Source organism: Artemia sp. Qi Xiang Cuo, chromosome 9 (genome assembly GCF_049724085.1).
Source record: "Artemia sp. Qi Xiang Cuo chromosome 9, ASM4972408v1, whole genome shotgun sequence".
NCBI lineage: Eukaryota > Metazoa > Arthropoda > Branchiopoda > Anostraca > Artemiidae > Artemia > Artemia sp. Qi Xiang Cuo.
The window spans coordinates 40,951,548-40,968,256 of NC_142802.1; the positions used below are offsets into that span (position 1 = coordinate 40,951,548).

Here is a 16,709-nt window from a genome sequence, read left to right on the forward strand (position 1 = left end):
GGCGCCAGCCACCTTTCAAAGAGTGGTTGATTATATTTCATGAGCAGTACCTTACAGGTAAGACTACAAGGAGGATATAATCAATTGCATTGTTGAACCTTTTTGTCTTGCATAGCAATTTAATTTCCCTACATACTTTATTATTTATTTGTAATTGAATAAATTCCTAGTGAGGTATTTTAAGAAATAGTAACAGTTCATTAACTACTACAGTGTATATTTATTGTTTTGACACATAATACAAAAAAGAATATAATCAAGAACAACAGATTCATTTGGATTAGTTTGGGATTCTGTATAAATATTTCGTCTGTAAAAAGACATTGGAACTGTTCAATTGGTGTGTCATTTTCCAAAATGGTAGGTTTAGTCTCCCTTTCGTTTTTTGCTTGCTCATGGGTGACCACATTCACTGCTTTTGCCATAGAAGTTGCCTCTAGCAAGAGAAGGCTTCTGATATCTCCAAAATCTCCCCATAGGCTACTGGAGAATCTACTGAAAGAATAGGCACAAGACATAATTTTAGTCCTTTTTTATGTAATATCTTATCCTTATTAGCAATTTCTATTGTGACCTGACCTGTTGGACATATAGGGTTTACTCCAATATAACATAACACTGCAACCTTATCGACATGGTTTATATTAGTCTTATGTATTAAAAATTTTTGGTATTAGGTTTGGTTGCTACACAAGTCAATAGCTTTATCTACTGTTTTTCCATTTAACTTCCCATGTACTTTGTGCAATTCAGAACCTGAAATTGTCCCTGTAATTGATTGTGGCTTTTGGATTTTTGTTAGATCTTTCAGTGCCATAGCCTAGTGCTCTGACAAGCCACACTGATAGCATGCTATTTCCATTGGTTTTTGCTTCGGCTGACTATATCTATTTCTTTGTTTTGTATAAAAGCTTCCATGTATGAATCCATGTATGAAATTGCCCATCATTTTATGATGGGCAATAAATTTATACATACATACATAGATACAAGCTTCCATGTCTGTTATTTCTGCCAAATCATGATTTTTTGCATACAAAGTTTCTTTCTCAACAGCAGCGTGCCTAGAAACCTATTCAGCTTTTTTTTCTGGATTTTCTTTTTTTGTATATTTTCAAATTTGAGTGGTTGCTTTTTAAGAATTGTGCCATAACTATCTTGTGTACTATCTCAGTAAACTTCTCTTTCAATTTGTATGTCATCTAACAATGTATAATTTTCTATGTCTAGCCATTTTAGACACATCTTTTAATTTGTAACTGAACGTATTAATTAAAAAAACTTTTTCCACAAAATAAGTTTTTCAAAGAAAAGTAAAGAACTTTATTAAACCAAAAATGAGCAAAAATAAAATCAAATACTCTACCAAGCGTGAAACTACTGCGAATCAGCATCGATAAATAAATGAAAGCCAAAACGAACAGAAATTACAATAAATAACCGAGTCAAACTCAAATCCAACAGAAATTAACATGAGTAAGGCTCAAAACCCCTATGCCTTCCGAAGGCCAGAACATAAGTTGCACTTTACTGAAAAAAATTAACGTTTTTACTTCTATAACTTTAATAAATCAAATGATATAAACATTTTGATTACTAAATATCAGTATATATATATTCAACTGATAAAGCACATTCATTTGTATTTTTTCAGTGAAGTGCAAATTATGTTCTGGCATTGGGATGGCATAGGGGTTTTGAGCCCTATTCATGTTAATTTCTGCTCGTTTCGAGTTTGACTTGGTTATTTACTGTAATTTATGTTCGTTTTGGGTTTCATCTATTTATCGATACTGATTTGTGGTAATAGCACGCTTGGTATATTATTTGATTTTATTTTTGCTCATTTTTGGTCTATTGGAGTTCTTTACTTTTCTTTGAAAACCTTATTTTGCGGAAAGTTTTGTTTTTGATTAATTTCTGTTTGTTTTATATTGACATAGTCTTTTCAGGAAAAAGGAAATAATACTTTAAATCTTTTCGTTTTTTTAAGACTTAATAGTTTGGCCTGCTATTTGTACGCTGGAGAAAAATTTTCAGCAACTTTTAGTAACATACACCCTAAGCAACTTTTAATAACATACACATACACCATAGTATTTTCAGGAAAAAGGAAATAATACTTTAAATCTTTTCGTTTTTTTAAGACTTAATAGTTTGGCCTGCTATTTGTATGCTGGAGAAAAATTTTCAGCAACTTTTAATAACATAAACCCTTTTAAAAATATGGACACAAATAGTAGAGTTTAATTTAGTTTCATACCTTCTCTAGTTGACCTGAAATAGAAGACTTGATACCATTCGCAAAAAAATCTGTTTACTTTCTTTGATAGCTTGGAAACACTTGCACTATTTTGTTTGGCTAAATTTTAAAAGCAGAAGTAGCACCAAAAGTTTGAACATAATATCCTCAGTTGTTCTTGGGATACTGCTGAGATGCCTTATTGGGAATTAGCATTAACACAGTGCATTTTGATTTAATCTTAAGGCAACATTTAGTTTTTAAACATAATGGGCATGGGAGGGTGGGCGTGGGAGGGGGACTAGTTGCCCTCGAATCACTTTCAACTATTAAAAAGGGTATCAACCCTTTCTATTTTCAATCGGATGAGCCCTTTTCGAAGTTCCTACGACAACTCCTTCAATATGAAGTGCACTGGTCTAAAAAAAAAAAAAAAAAAAAAAAAAAAAAAAAAAAAAAAAAAAAAAAACATTGCATCCACATCAATCTTTACTATAAAAATGTCAAGCCTTCCAGTCACTTTCGACTATTAAAAAGGGCACAAGCCCTTTCAATTTCCAATTGAATGAGCCCTTTTTGAGTTTCTATGACAACACATTAGATGCCCCCAAGGCATAAATTACAACCCTTGCCCTGAGGGCTGTGAGGGGGTTGTCATCCTAAAAGACTTAATTACTAGAACTTTCAACTACTTTAAAAAGAGGCTATCTCAAAATTTTTATTGGATGTGTTTGGGGAAATGGTGGGCGTGAGAGTGGCTTTAGTTGCTCTCCAATCACTTTCAACTATTAAAAAAGGCACTAGCCCTTTCAATTTCCAATCAAATGAGCCCTTTTGAAGTTTCTACAACAGCACTTTCCATAAAAACCTTATATGCCCACAAGGGCATAACTTGCAACCCTTGCCCTGAGGGGGGGGGGGTTGTCATCCTCAAAGACCTGATTTCCAGAACTTCCAACTATGTTGAAAAAATTGCTATCTCAAAACTTTGATTGGATGTGTTTGGGGAAATGGTGGGCAAAATGGTGTTTACTTGCCCACCAATCACTTTTGACTATTAAAAAGGGCACTAGCCGTTTCAATTTCCAATCAAATAATTGCTTTTTGAATTTTCTATAACAACGCTTTCTATAAAAAAAAAAACTTACTTGCCCCCAGGGCATAAATTACAACCCTTGCCCTGAGGAACTGACTGATGGAGATACTAGTGACTCAGATGAATTTTACTTACAGTTACAGGAGCAAATAGACAAGGTCCCAGGTAGAAATATGATGTTATTGCTGGGAGATTTTAACGCCCAGGTTTGTAGAAATAGGGATAGATGGTATCCCAGCCTAGGTAAATTTGGTGTAGGAAAAGAAAACAGTAATAGATACAGACTTTTGCAATTTTGTAGGTATAACAATCTAGTTATAACCAATACGGTGTTTGGTCATAAAATGGCTCATAAGCTAACATGGTTTTCACGTTATGGTAAGACAGCAAACCTTATCGATTATGTTATAGTAAACCGAAGACTGGCAGGATCAATACAAGATACTAGGATATACAGGAGTGCTATTTTTGATGTTAAAAGTAAAGATCACCATCTAGTAGTGTCAAGGGTTAATTTAAAGCTGAAAAATCGGAAGGGTAATTACCTCCCGGGAAGTTATGATGTTAGTAGACTCCAGGATGAGAATTTGAAAGAAACTTTCCAGGAACAGTTGAAACTTGAGACTTGAGAAACTTGAGAGTTTAAAATTTGATAATGTGGAAGATGGTTGGAATAATTTTAGAAAAATAATTTGTTAAGTTGCTGAAGGTGTATTAGGGAAGAAAGCTAGAACTGCAGCTAAGAATATTAGTGAAAAAGCTTTATGTTCAATAGAAAGGAGAAAGGACTTGTACAATAATTATCTGAGTGATAGATCACATGAAAACAAAAGAAATGTAAAGAAAGTGGAGAAAGCATTGAAATATGAACTAAGGAGGTGTGAAGTGGAGGCCATGGACAAAATTGCCGAGGATTTAGAAGATGCAGCTAGACGGCATAATAGTAAAATATTGTACTGGCACGTTAACAAATTGAGAGGTAGTAGTCAATCCGGACTTGTCCCAGTTAAAGATAGGAATGGGGTGGCAATTAGCGATAAGACAAAAGCTAAAGCGAGATTGGCATAAAATTTTGAGAATTTTCTTAACCGAGATAGAGTTGCAGTAATAAATATAGAGGAAAATGAAAAAGTTTGTGATACCTTGGATGTGAATGAAGATTTGTTTTGTGAGGAGGAATTAGAAACAGTACTAAAAGGATTAAAGAATAATAAGGCTCCAGGTGCTGATAGGCTAGTAAATGAGTTTCTTAAATATGGTGGCTCTGAGGTTAGAAATAAGTTATTGAAGATTATGAATATGATTTTTGAAAAAAGGTAAGCACCAAACGATTTTAGGAAAACCTTAATTAAGCCACTTTATAAGAAAGATGATAGAAGTGAGTGTGGTAATTATCGAGGCATTAGTCTGGTCTCTGTTGGTAGTAAATTACTTAGTAATATGATACTTTTTAGACTGAGAGATGCCGTAGACAAAGTTCTAAGAGAAGAGCAGTGCGGTTTTAGAAAAGGTAGAGGATGTGTTGACCAAATTTTCACTCTTAGGTTAATAATTGAGAAGTGCCTAAGTTTTCAAACACCTTTGGTCCTCAGTTTTATAGATTATGAGCAAGTGTTAGATTCTGTTGATAGAGGAGCTTTAGTAAAGGTTTTATCCTTGTATGGTATACCAGACAAATACATTAAAGTGATTAGTGCTATGTACGAGAATAATACTGCTGCGGTTAAGGTAGGAAATGAGGTTAGCAGCTGGTTTTGTATTAAATCAGGAGTTAAGCAGGGTTGTGTTCTATCCCCCTTTATATGGATTATTTTGATGGACTTTGTTTTAAGGAGCACAGGAAAGGCAATGGGAGACCACGGAATCACATGGGTAGGAAAAAGTCTCCTGGACTTGTATTATGCTGATGATTTAAGCATCCTAGATGATAGTTTGAGCAAAATGAATGAAGTGTTAGATGTTGTGCGAGTTAAGGGTGCTAGTATTGGTTTGAAAATTAATATTAGGAAGACTAAGTCACTAAGGCTAGGACTAAGTGACGATGAAAAGTTGATGTTGGGTAATGAAAGCATTGATCAGGTGGGCAGTTTCACTTATCTCGGTAGTATTATTAGTAAAGATGGTGGGAGCAGTGAAGATGTTAAAAAATAGAATAGCCAAGGCTCAGGGTTTTTTTTCACAGTTAAAAAAAGTTTGGAAGAATAGGAAGATAAGTCTGCAAACCAAGATTAGAATCTTAGAAGCTACAGTGATGACAGTGGTCAAATATGGCTCTGAAGCATGGACGCTCCGAAAAGCAGATGAAGATTTGCTAGATGTTTTCTAGAGAAATTGTTTAAGGATTGTTCTGGGTACCCGGCTGACTGACCGTATTTCAAACAATAGGCTATACGAAAAATGTGGTTCAATACCGCTTTCTAGGTCTATAATGAAAGAAAGGTTGAGGTGGTTGGGGCATGTTGTGCGGATGAAGGATGACAGATTGCCAAAGATTGTTCTTTTTGGCCAACCATCTAGGGCTAAACGGAAAGCAGGTCGTCCTTGTCTGGGGTGGTAGGACGTGATAAAGAAAAATTTAAAGGAAATGAGAACTTCGTGGGAGGGTGTAAATAGGGAGGCTTTGAATAGATTGGGATGGAGGAAGAGCGTGCGTAGCTGTGTTGGCCTCAGGCGGCTTGGTGCTGCGATGAGTTGTTAGTAGTAGTAGTAGTAGCCCCGAGGGCTCTGAGGGGGTATCGTTCTCAAAGACCTAATTCCTAAGACTTTTAACTACATTGAACAAAATGGCTATCTAAAAATTTTGATTGGATGTGTTTGGGGAAAAGCTGGGCGTGAGAGGGGGGTAAGTTGCTCTTAAATCAGTTTCGACTATGAAAAAGGGCACTAGCGATTTGAATTGCCAATCGAATGAGCCCTTTTTCAAGTTTCTACGACAAAGATTTCATTAAAAATCTTAAATGCCCTCAGGGCATAACTAACAACCCTTACCCTGAGGGCTGTGGGGGGGGGGGAGTGTGGTCTTCAAAGATATAATTTCCAGACCTTTCAACTACTTTGAACAAAATGGCTATCTCAAAATTTTGATTGAATGTGTTTGGATAATTGGTAGGTGTGGAAGGGGTGTTAGTTGCCTTCCAATCACTTTTGACAATTAAAAAGGGCACTAGCCATTTCAATTTCCAATCATATGAGCCCTTTTCGAAGTTTCTACAACAACACTTTCTATAAAAACCTTATAGAAACAATGCTTTCTATAAAAACCCAGGGCATAACTTACAACCCTTGCCCTGAGGGCTGTGAGGGTTTGTCATCCTCAAGGACCTAATTTCAAGAACTTTCAACTACGTTGAACAAAATGGCTATCTCAAAATTTTTACTGGATGTTTGGGCAAAAATGGCTATCTAAAGATTTTGATTGAATGTGTTTGGATAATTGGTGGGCGTGAGAGGGGGGTTAGTTGCCCTCCAATCACTTTCGAAAAAGGGCACTAGCCCTTTGAATTTCTAATTGAATGAGCCTTTTTTGAAGTTTCTACAACAAGGCTTTCTATAAAAACCTCATATGCCCCCAGGGCATAACTTACAATCCTTGCCCTGAGGGCTGTGGGGGAGTGTCCTCCTCAAAAACATAAGTTCTATCTGGAAATCAACTATGTTGAACAAAATGGCTATCACAAAATTTTGATTGGATGTGTTTGGGGAAATAGTGGGTGTGGAAGGGGTGTTAGTTGCCTTCCAATCACTTTCGACTACTTAAAAAGGGCACAAGCCACTCCAATTTCCAATCGAATGAGCCCTTTTTGAAGTTTCTATGACAACTCCTTCGATACAAAGTGCCCTTGTATGGAAGAAAACAAAAAAACAAAAAATAAATATGACATTGTGCCAACATTGTTCTTTACTTAGGCAGCGCGATTGCACTGCCTATGATAGTTCTTTGCTTCAATTTTTTTTAAGTGCTTGGTAGTTGTTATATTGAAGCATCAATGGATATCATGGTGTTATTGTTCAAGGTATTATTTGATCTGAAGTGAATGACCTCGCATTTCTGAATATCAAATTTTGGCTGCAATGTTTTTGCCTAAATTGAAAATGAATCTAAATCAGCTTGGATGTCATTAGCACTTTGTAGGTCAAAAACATGACCAGTTGCTTTAGAACCGTCTGCATATTGGCAAAACTTAACCTTTATGATTGAGGGTGCATCATTAATATGAATTTTGGATAAGGTTTGGCCAAAACAATGCCTTAATAAAATGTTTGTGTTGTGACAGTTACAATGTAGTTTTCAGAATTGATGGCAGCCATTTTTTACAGGCAAATAACAAGGAACAATATATCACCCTTCCAGGCTCAAAATAGATGTGCAAAGGAAGCAGTTAATGTGTTTAGACACAATGAGTGGTGTGTTCACCTTCTACATAGCAAAGTAATCAAAAATTGTAAACTTACCCTTACATCAATTATAGACATTACAACTGTTAGTTAATTCTAAATGAGATGCTTTCACTACCTTGGGAAACATTATTATTAGGAGAAGAAATTTCCAGGAATGAATTCAGAGTATAAATTATACCACAGGGAGAAATCCATAGGCTAGAGCAGTGGACATGGTTCTCAAACTTACTTAGACACTATACCCCTTTTTACACACAAAACATTTCAGATACCCCTTCTCAGTTACCAGTACTAAGCAAAATAAACCTGAAATATAAATAAATTGCCAGTCCTAGAGTTAAAGGGTTGTTTTATTTTTTGATGGATGGCCACATACCCCCAAGAGGTATGTGTACCACAGTTAGAAAACCACTGGGCTGGAGGATTGGTTAATTGGTTACATTAACCCAAGCTGTAGTGGGTGCTGCAAGCTGTTTTAACTTTGGAGAAAATATTTTTTTTGGTTAATATTGGCACAATTCTGCTTTTTTTTTTACTGCAGGCTATGGTTTGAGAACACAAATCAAATGACTTAATTATATTTCAGGTCATGCCATGATTTGTGCCCAGTCAGTGCACTTTGGAGGAGAAAAGGATGAGATATATACTTCATAAAAACCTTACCAGAATAGGACAATAATTTAGGTTCTAGGTTAATTCCTGAAAGTTTCAATTACTTTTTCAACGTATCAACTGCCTTCTAAAAGAGCAAAAAGCCCAATAGACAGAATTTTATCAAATGAGCCAATGCCCTTTTATGAATGAAAGGAGTAATCATTTTTATTATTTTAAAGAAGCTTAGTTTTAACAATTTCTTAAGACCTCCTTTAAATGTGCCTCTGGTTTTATCCTTGGTATACCTTGGTAAAAGTATTGTTGGTCATCCATACCTTGATAAAAGTATAGTTTAGGTTTCTTACTATCTCCCAAACTAGTTGACTTAGGGGAATGAAACTTCAAGGAATGAATTAAGGGCCTAAAGTTTACCTTGGGACAATATTATTAAGCTGCTATCTCTGTCAATTTTTTTTCTGTAGCTTAGATAAGATGACACACATGACATTTTGGTGGTCCATATATACAAGATCCTAGACTTGAAATAGGGATAAGGTGAACATGCTGCTTGAGTCCTTTTTATGTAGCATATGATCTATCCACATATAATAATCAATTCATTTGCAAATGACCACTCCCCTGCCCTTGATGGTTCCATATATAGCCCAGGGAATATTTAAGAACTAAAAGAAAACACTAAACCAATGAAATTCTTAGTTTATAATATCCAGGATGTTTCTAAAGATCAGATAAAAGTGTTTCCTTTGATCAGACTTATTATATACTTTTTGAAATCATTTTAAGTAACATTTTGCTAGAGTAACATTTTACTCAATCATGCATTGAGATAAAATACAAACTGAGACAATAACTGGATTAAAATCAGAGTTAAAAGGTATGACTGCACTGATGTAATAAACAGGGCCATCATGCATGGGGGACCCTCCCTCTCCCCAATGTTTTTGGGTACCCAGTAAAAAAATGAGTTGCTAAAATTGTACCACAAACTGCTATGATTTTCCTAACTCCAGCAAAATTTTTTGTTCAGTTAAATAAAGACCACAAAAATACTGACATGTCATCTACAGAAATCTCAAACTTGGTTAGTAAACACAGCAGTTTTATTGACTCCTAATGTGACTTTACAGATGATGTCACAATTTTCCATTTGGTTAAATAAAGAGCATGAAAATAGTGATATGACAACTGCTAAGTTTATGTGTATTTCTTCTTCTTTTTTTTTGCTTATGTCTTTTCCTTTTTTGTATGATGGGTTTTCCAATAAATAATAATAATATACCAAAATCTCAATCTCAGAAGTAAATGCAGCAATTTTACTGATTTGTCCAGTGATTTAACATATCAAACTAAAAATGAACATTATGCTAATTATTGATAAAAAAACAGTTGGTAAATGATCAGCCAGTCAGTAGAATTCCTTGCCCCCCCCAAAAAAAAACATTTTGGCTAGTAACAACCTTGGTAATTAAGAGACACATTATTAAGGCTATATGAGGGACCATCAGGTGGGGAGAAGTGTGCATTAGCAAGAGGTTTGATTATTAGATGTCAAAGAACATATAAAAAGGAATCAAGCAGTACATTCACCTTGTCCCTATGTCAGTTGTGGAATGTCTTATATATTGACCACTTCAAGTTTTCAATATTTTTTCTGCTGTAATTTGAAATATAGTTCCTATTATTTAAACAGAACTTTTTGCTGTATCAAGGTTTTTCCTCTAAATTTACAATACATATTTAGAGATATTTCACATCTCAAAAATCAGTATTGAGCAAAGGTATGAGGCTGACAACAGTTTTAGTGCATAGTTATGCCTACTCAAAAGAAAACACTAAAAAATTCTGAAAACAGCTTTCAAATATCCTAAAATACTCACTTAAAGCTATATCATTCCTAAAAATTATTGAAAAAAATAATTTCAGAAATAAAAAATAAAAAAATATTAATGTGAAAAAGAAATATATAACATTCAAATTTACAGCCCATATTATATGCATTCTATGCATTTTGCCAGGCATAATTTTTTTCCTTCAAATAGTTGTAATGACAAGGAAACAACATAAAAAAAAAAAAATCAAGAAACAGGAAATTGCAAGTAATAAATATACATTGGGCTATATAATCACATGTTAGGGGGGTAAAGCAAAGTGCTTTTAGGAATGACATAAGAAATTATTTTATAATTTTTTAAAGGTTGTTTTCAGTACTTTATGCTGTTCCCTTTGAAATAAGCCTAACTGTGCATTAATAAACTCACTGTGCACTTTCAAATACACACACATTATAAAAGGTCATCAAAGGTCAGTACCCTTCAGAGGAGTAGATGCAGATACTTCAAAATAAAGGCCCTGGTGAAAATTCCATAGATTTTCATTCACCTAAGTCAAGTGTCAGGTGTCACTGCACAATTGGGGCTATTGAGAAAGAAATACTATACAATTCTGAAAACAACTTTCAAAATTCTAAAATATTTATAACATTTCTAAGAGCACTTCACTTTACTTTGCCCCCCACCCCCAATATGTACAAATATATAGCCAAAATTATATACTTCTTATGCATTTTCCATTTCTTAACTTCTTCAAATTAAAGGTGATGAGTTAAAAAAAAGAGTGACTCATGGCAAAACACATAGGAAATATATAATTTGGGCTATAAATTTGTACATTAGGGATAGGTTGGGGGTAAAGTAAAATGCTCTTGGAAATGATATAAGTAAATGTTTTAGGATTTTTTAATGTATTAATGCACAAATGAGGATCTTGAGAAGGAAATACGTTAAGAAACAATTCTTACTTCATAATATGCAAAAGATTGCTGCTTCCACTATGCTTAACCCCCAACCCAACTAATATGAAACTATACAGCTCAAATTAGGGTAGAGTCAGGTAGTATGACACACTCTTAGGACTGCTGATCTATAGGTTGTATTTAGTTGAGGTAGAAAGAGCCAATAGACATCTTTTATACAAAAGAGGAAACTTATGATAGCAAACACATTTTTGCACCCTTAAAGTAAATTTTTTTTTTAGCCAGCTATAAATTTCAGCATGAACAAGGTGGTATTTCATAGACCAACCACTTTTTGCTAGAAATTAGGTTAGGTCTTTATTTACATAAGAAGTTTAGAAAGAATTAGATTGGCACACCTTCTAGGAGGAAATGGCATTCTGGTACTCAGACCAGGATTTACCAATAGATCCAGGTCAAAAGAACACAATGCTGGGGGGCACAATAAATTATCACTGAGGGATTTTTTTTAACAAAAACTGGATGATGTGATTCATTGTCAAAATACAAGGTGCACTACACTACCATGCAAATCATGCCTTGGAAAAATCACAAAGCATACAAGTGAGGTATTGAGGTTTTATCCTGATGATCTTGAGCCTATGATTATAGATAAATGCTTAAATTTAAAACCCTCTTGGTATACAATATTGATGGAAAAAAAAGAAGCATGACTCTAACTGACATTAGCAAACTTTTGTGTCATTTTGATGCAGTTGACATCTACCTAAACATTGCCTTAAGAATGGTTCTTGGTGTGCCTGCCACAACCTGCACAGGAGAAAGATCCTTCTTCACCCTTTGCTGGGCAAAGAACTACTTAAGATCTTCAATCAACCATGACAGATAGACATCATTATCCCTGCTCACTATTTGGGAAAGGCTGACTTAAGAGATCCTGTATAATGACATCATAGACACCTTCACATGAAAAAAAGCAAGGAGGAGGACTTTATCAATTGGCTTTGAAAGATAAATAGTCCTACTTAAAAAATAATGTATACATGGATAATACATAAAATAATCAAATATACAAATATTTGATTCTCAAATTGTTATCATAAGTGATGTTATTTTGTAATTAAATAAAATTGTTATCATAAAATTATTTTCTTAAGGAAAATTGACCCTCTCCCTATGGTATGAATACAGAGCAGCAAAATTCTTAGGCTTAGAAGTGTCAAAGCTTTAAATCTGGCCCTATTGGTACTACAACACAGTTTGTGTTGGCTTGTACATGTCAAAGTAACTGACAGTTGACCTATGGCACTAATAATTTTTTTTATCTGAATAGTTCTCTTAACTACTATGCAATGTACTTACTAAGAATAGTACCATCAAATAAGCTTTAAAACTGATTTATCAAAAGTTTCACTTATGATTGTTTCATGCTTGATAAATAAGAAAGATTTGAATTTTGTCCCTCTTCTTCTTTCTCTCTTGAAGCCTGAGGTCAATTTTTACAGCTTTCTTTCTTTTGGCAATTAGTGAAAAGGCGGTTAAGAAAGGGAGGTGCTATAGTGGGGACCAGAGACATTCCCAGGGCTGATGATGTCCAGGGCCAAATTAATTACAGCATCCATCCCAACTCAAATATAGACAAAAAAAAAGCCAAATCAAAGTAAAATACTTGATCAAAGTAGACAATCCCCCAGCTATGGCACCCAAAACAGTTGACCCAGTTGCCCTCCCCTCTAGGAACAGCTCTGGTGAAGACAACCAAAAAAGTGTCATTGCACTGGTCCTGGGACATGCCAAAATGCAGGAGCAGAAATATCTAGCTGAACCTGCAATTGATCAAGTGAGAATGAAGATTCTTAGGATATTGATTTTGAGCAAAAAAAAACTCCTTTCAGAATATTTAACTTATCTTAAACAGCCAGCAAGATAAGGTGGTGATAACCAGGGGTGTAGCTCCAGCATTTTTATTGGCAGGGCAAGAGGGGTCTTTATCTGGAGAGTCTAAGGGCATGGGCTATACAGTAAATTTTTCTCCAAATTATTGCCCCCCCCTCTGAAATGACCCCATTTGTGATGAACTCATGTAGAATTCTTGCTAGTGGTTGTGTGACAACTTCAGTTGACATCTGAGTCCCTATTGAGCTTCTAATCAACATTGGCCAAATCTTTGTTCACCTTAGCTGTGAATAAGTCTATAGTGGCTGCTTGAACTGTAATCCCTTCCAGAGTGGCACTGCTGTAACAATAAAAACATTTTGCCACTCACTTGTTCAAGACCATGGCAGATTGAGTTTTTTTCCTGTGGTCTCTAGTGAAGCTCTGGATAGGAGGACTGTCAGTGGTAGTCTGCAGCCTGCTTTGTTGTTTATTGCTAGTTGGGGTACAGAAGCAGTACTTTTATTCCTTATCGACAGGATCTTGGTTTTGATGAATTGAAGTTGATACCTAGGTTTGGAGGTTTTCAGTTAAGGTGTCAATGTCTTTTTGTAGGCTAGTGTTGTTACATCTTGGGATATGAACTTCCTATAGAGCTTTGTGTGTCATCTGCATAGATTTTGATATATATGTGTCGTCTGCATAGATTGGTATAGCCTATAAGCATAAAAGAATGAATATGTCTTCTTTTGTTTTAGGCCTACATAGCCTAACTATTCACCTAGCAAAACATGGAAATATAGCCTACTAAAAAAATTATTCTGCCCAACATGAACTAATAGCTTATTTACATCATCTGGTCCACTGTCAGAATCAGATTCAACTTCTCTTTTGTTTTTGTCCTTCCCCATTTCTCTTTCTTCAAAATTTTTAATTTAAATGCAGTTCTTCTCAAAACTTGCTTTGTTCCTTTTGAATCAAGATCAAATCCTCTGTTCAAGGAGGCACACTTGTGCCTCTATAAAGAGGCGACCCACCACAATGTTAAGCGATTTCAGGTCCTAGAGGTCGCAGAGAGACGGCGGTGATCGCATCTTGTAGCCCAAGCTCAAACTAAGAAACTTGCAAAATTTCATCCTCCTCCGACTTTATCTTCGTGGGGTAAACTGGGCCGGAAGTTTGGACCCTCCCACCATAGCCCCCCTTTAACGTTGTCCGACAATTTTTTCGTTATGATAACAAGTTTTCTGTCTGAAGTAGCACGTTTTCTGTCAAAGATACCAAATTTTTCTTATAAGTAACAATTTTTTTTCGTTTATGATAACAAGTTTTCTGTCAGAAGTAACAGTTTTTTTCTTAGCAGTAACAAATTTCTTCTAATAGGACCAAGTTTTCCTTCAAATCTACCAGAAGTAGCAGAAGTGGGCCGGTACCCTACTGGAGGGAGGTGGGCTAACAATAAATAAGAAAACATTTAAAAATTAAATACTTGAAAATTACTGCTTTGTGTAGCGAAAAAAAATATGAATAAAAAGGCAGTGTTGAGCTGGCGAGCAAAAAATGGCCCTCCTCTCCTCACAGAGGGCCCATCCTCCCCTGGAGTCCTCTCCCATCGTCTTTCCTTAAATTACGCATGCTATTGTTTTTATTTTATTCTTTTATAAGCCACAATAATGCCTAAAAATTGCATCTATTATCAAGGCGCCCTCTGAAAATGAATGCTAGGTGGGAGGTAGAGCCTATTGTTAGGTTATTATTAAATATTCATAAATTTAGTTCGATGAAAAAACGGTATTTTCCTTAAAAGCCCTTAAAATACATTAAATCCATGTCCAATATCACTCCCCCTCCCTCCTAATTCCCCCCTTCCCCTCCCGAGGGGGTTGCATGCTAGGAGCCCTGATTTTCTATAATAAACGGTTCTTTTTGCGTATATTATGATATGTCTTTTTCACATTTTTTGTCGTGTTTTTTAGTTGTCTTTTTTCTATGTTTTATTGCTTGTCAATTTGTTTGAAATAATAAACCTTTTATTTAAAATGTCTGTGTTTTTAAGATGTAGTCTTTAGCACGAGTAAGACACGCATTTCCCTTTATTAATATCTTGAGAGTAAATGCCCTCAGAGCGTGTCAGGTTGGGAGAATAATACGTTCTTCTAGTGTTTGCCAGAAATGGGGAATCTTATCTCTCATACAATAGCAGTTTAGTGCAGTAACTGTGAATAACATTTTAGTCCTTCCAGTTAAGGCACGAAGCCATTGGAAGGGAATGACCTTTCGAGTCCTGGTGGGGTCAAGAACTATAGAAAAAAAATATGAAGGGTGTTTCGAGCGAAAAATGAAACGCCAAAAAAAGAAAATGTCTTGAGGATTTTGGGTGAAAAATATCAAAATGGTATTATCTGGCAGTGATGGATGCACCGTCCATGCGTAAGATGCGCTGACCTTACATAAAGTGTATGCCGCCAATAAGTTAATAAAGAAGAAAAAACGCTTTGGAGGTTTCTGACGAAAAAAGTAACACATGACAGTGTTGAATAATAATTACGTAAGGTGTGAGCTGTCGTTACGTTATAAGCGGGGATTCCCCCATGGGTTCCTGACGCAGGGTTGCATAAAATTGCATCAAGTTCATTAGACCTGTCCGTTTGAAACGGGGTAAGTCGTATGATGTCATTGGAATCCAAAGGGCTGTGGCATGGAGTCTTGGCAAGTGTGTTCCCTTTAATAGAACAGATGACTGCGCTGTGCAGGTGCGAGGGGTTAAGAGCTCCCCCTGTTAATCGAACTTGTGTGTTATCCCGACCACACTCCAGGTACTCATATAAAATAAAACTGGAATCTTGCCAGGGCTGTCATACAAAAAAAGGGGCTTGTCATAGAAAAACAAAGGGGTGTGTCAAATGACGAAATATGCGCTAGAAATCTTGTCTAGAAACAGGGCCTAGGAACTCCAAATATTATACGTACCACACTCCAATTAATTGAACATCTGAGAATCTTGTCTTGACGTGTTAAATCTTGCCTGGACGTGCCAAATCTTACCTAAGCGGGAATCTCACCATCTAGAAGCACGTGCGAAGGGCTCTCCGTAATATTAAAACGTGTGTATTATACCGACCACATTCCAATTAATTGAAAAATATCTGGACTCTTACCAAGAATGGGAATCTTACAAGCCGGGAACAGGTGTAAGGGGCTAGGAACTCCACTTGTTAATTTCCCTATGTTAATTTCTCTATCTGTGCGTTTGAAACCTCTGAGGGGTTACTACTGATATGTTCATGAATTCAGGTGAGCGAAAAATATGATTTATTCTAAAAATGCAATAATTCCTGCTTTATATCAGGTATCTGCAAACCATAAACAATGTGTTTTTACTTATAGTTGCTGGCCGCCAAAAAAGCGATGTCAAACAAGATGGATAAAATACAAATAACTGGACACCTGGAGATGATGAGGATATATGGAAAGAAATTGGATAGAAGTGGTGTGAAGATTGTTATACTAGGGGAGGACTACCTCCTGGGAGTCTCGAACCTCGTCAAGTTCTTCGACCACCAAATTGGTAAGAACCGCCTTTACTCATTTGAAACTAGTGTCTAAGCCCTACTGACAAAGGAATCCCACGTTTATTCTTAGTTGAAAAAAAAAAAATAAAAGTCTAAAACCCACAGAATAAGCCAAGCAATGCCTGAGTGGAGTCTTATCGTACCGCTATTTTTCTGTCA

At 35.7% G+C, this 16,709-nt stretch overlaps 1 protein-coding gene across 1 annotated transcript in view; it reads right to left on the bottom strand.

Annotated features, from left to right (window-relative positions):
- Positions 1 to 13,986, bottom strand: part of Ssb-c31a (single stranded-binding protein c31A) — a 35,028-nt gene extending 21,042 nt beyond the window's left edge. Inside the window, exon 1 of the mRNA XM_089094033.1 lies at positions 13,830 to 13,986. Within this exon, the coding sequence (XP_088950159.1) occupies positions 13,830 to 13,889 (60 nt within the window). The 5' untranslated portion in view covers positions 13,890 to 13,986. The remainder of the gene's footprint in view (positions 1 to 13,829) is intronic.
- Positions 13,987 to 16,709: the final 2,723 nt, after the last annotated feature.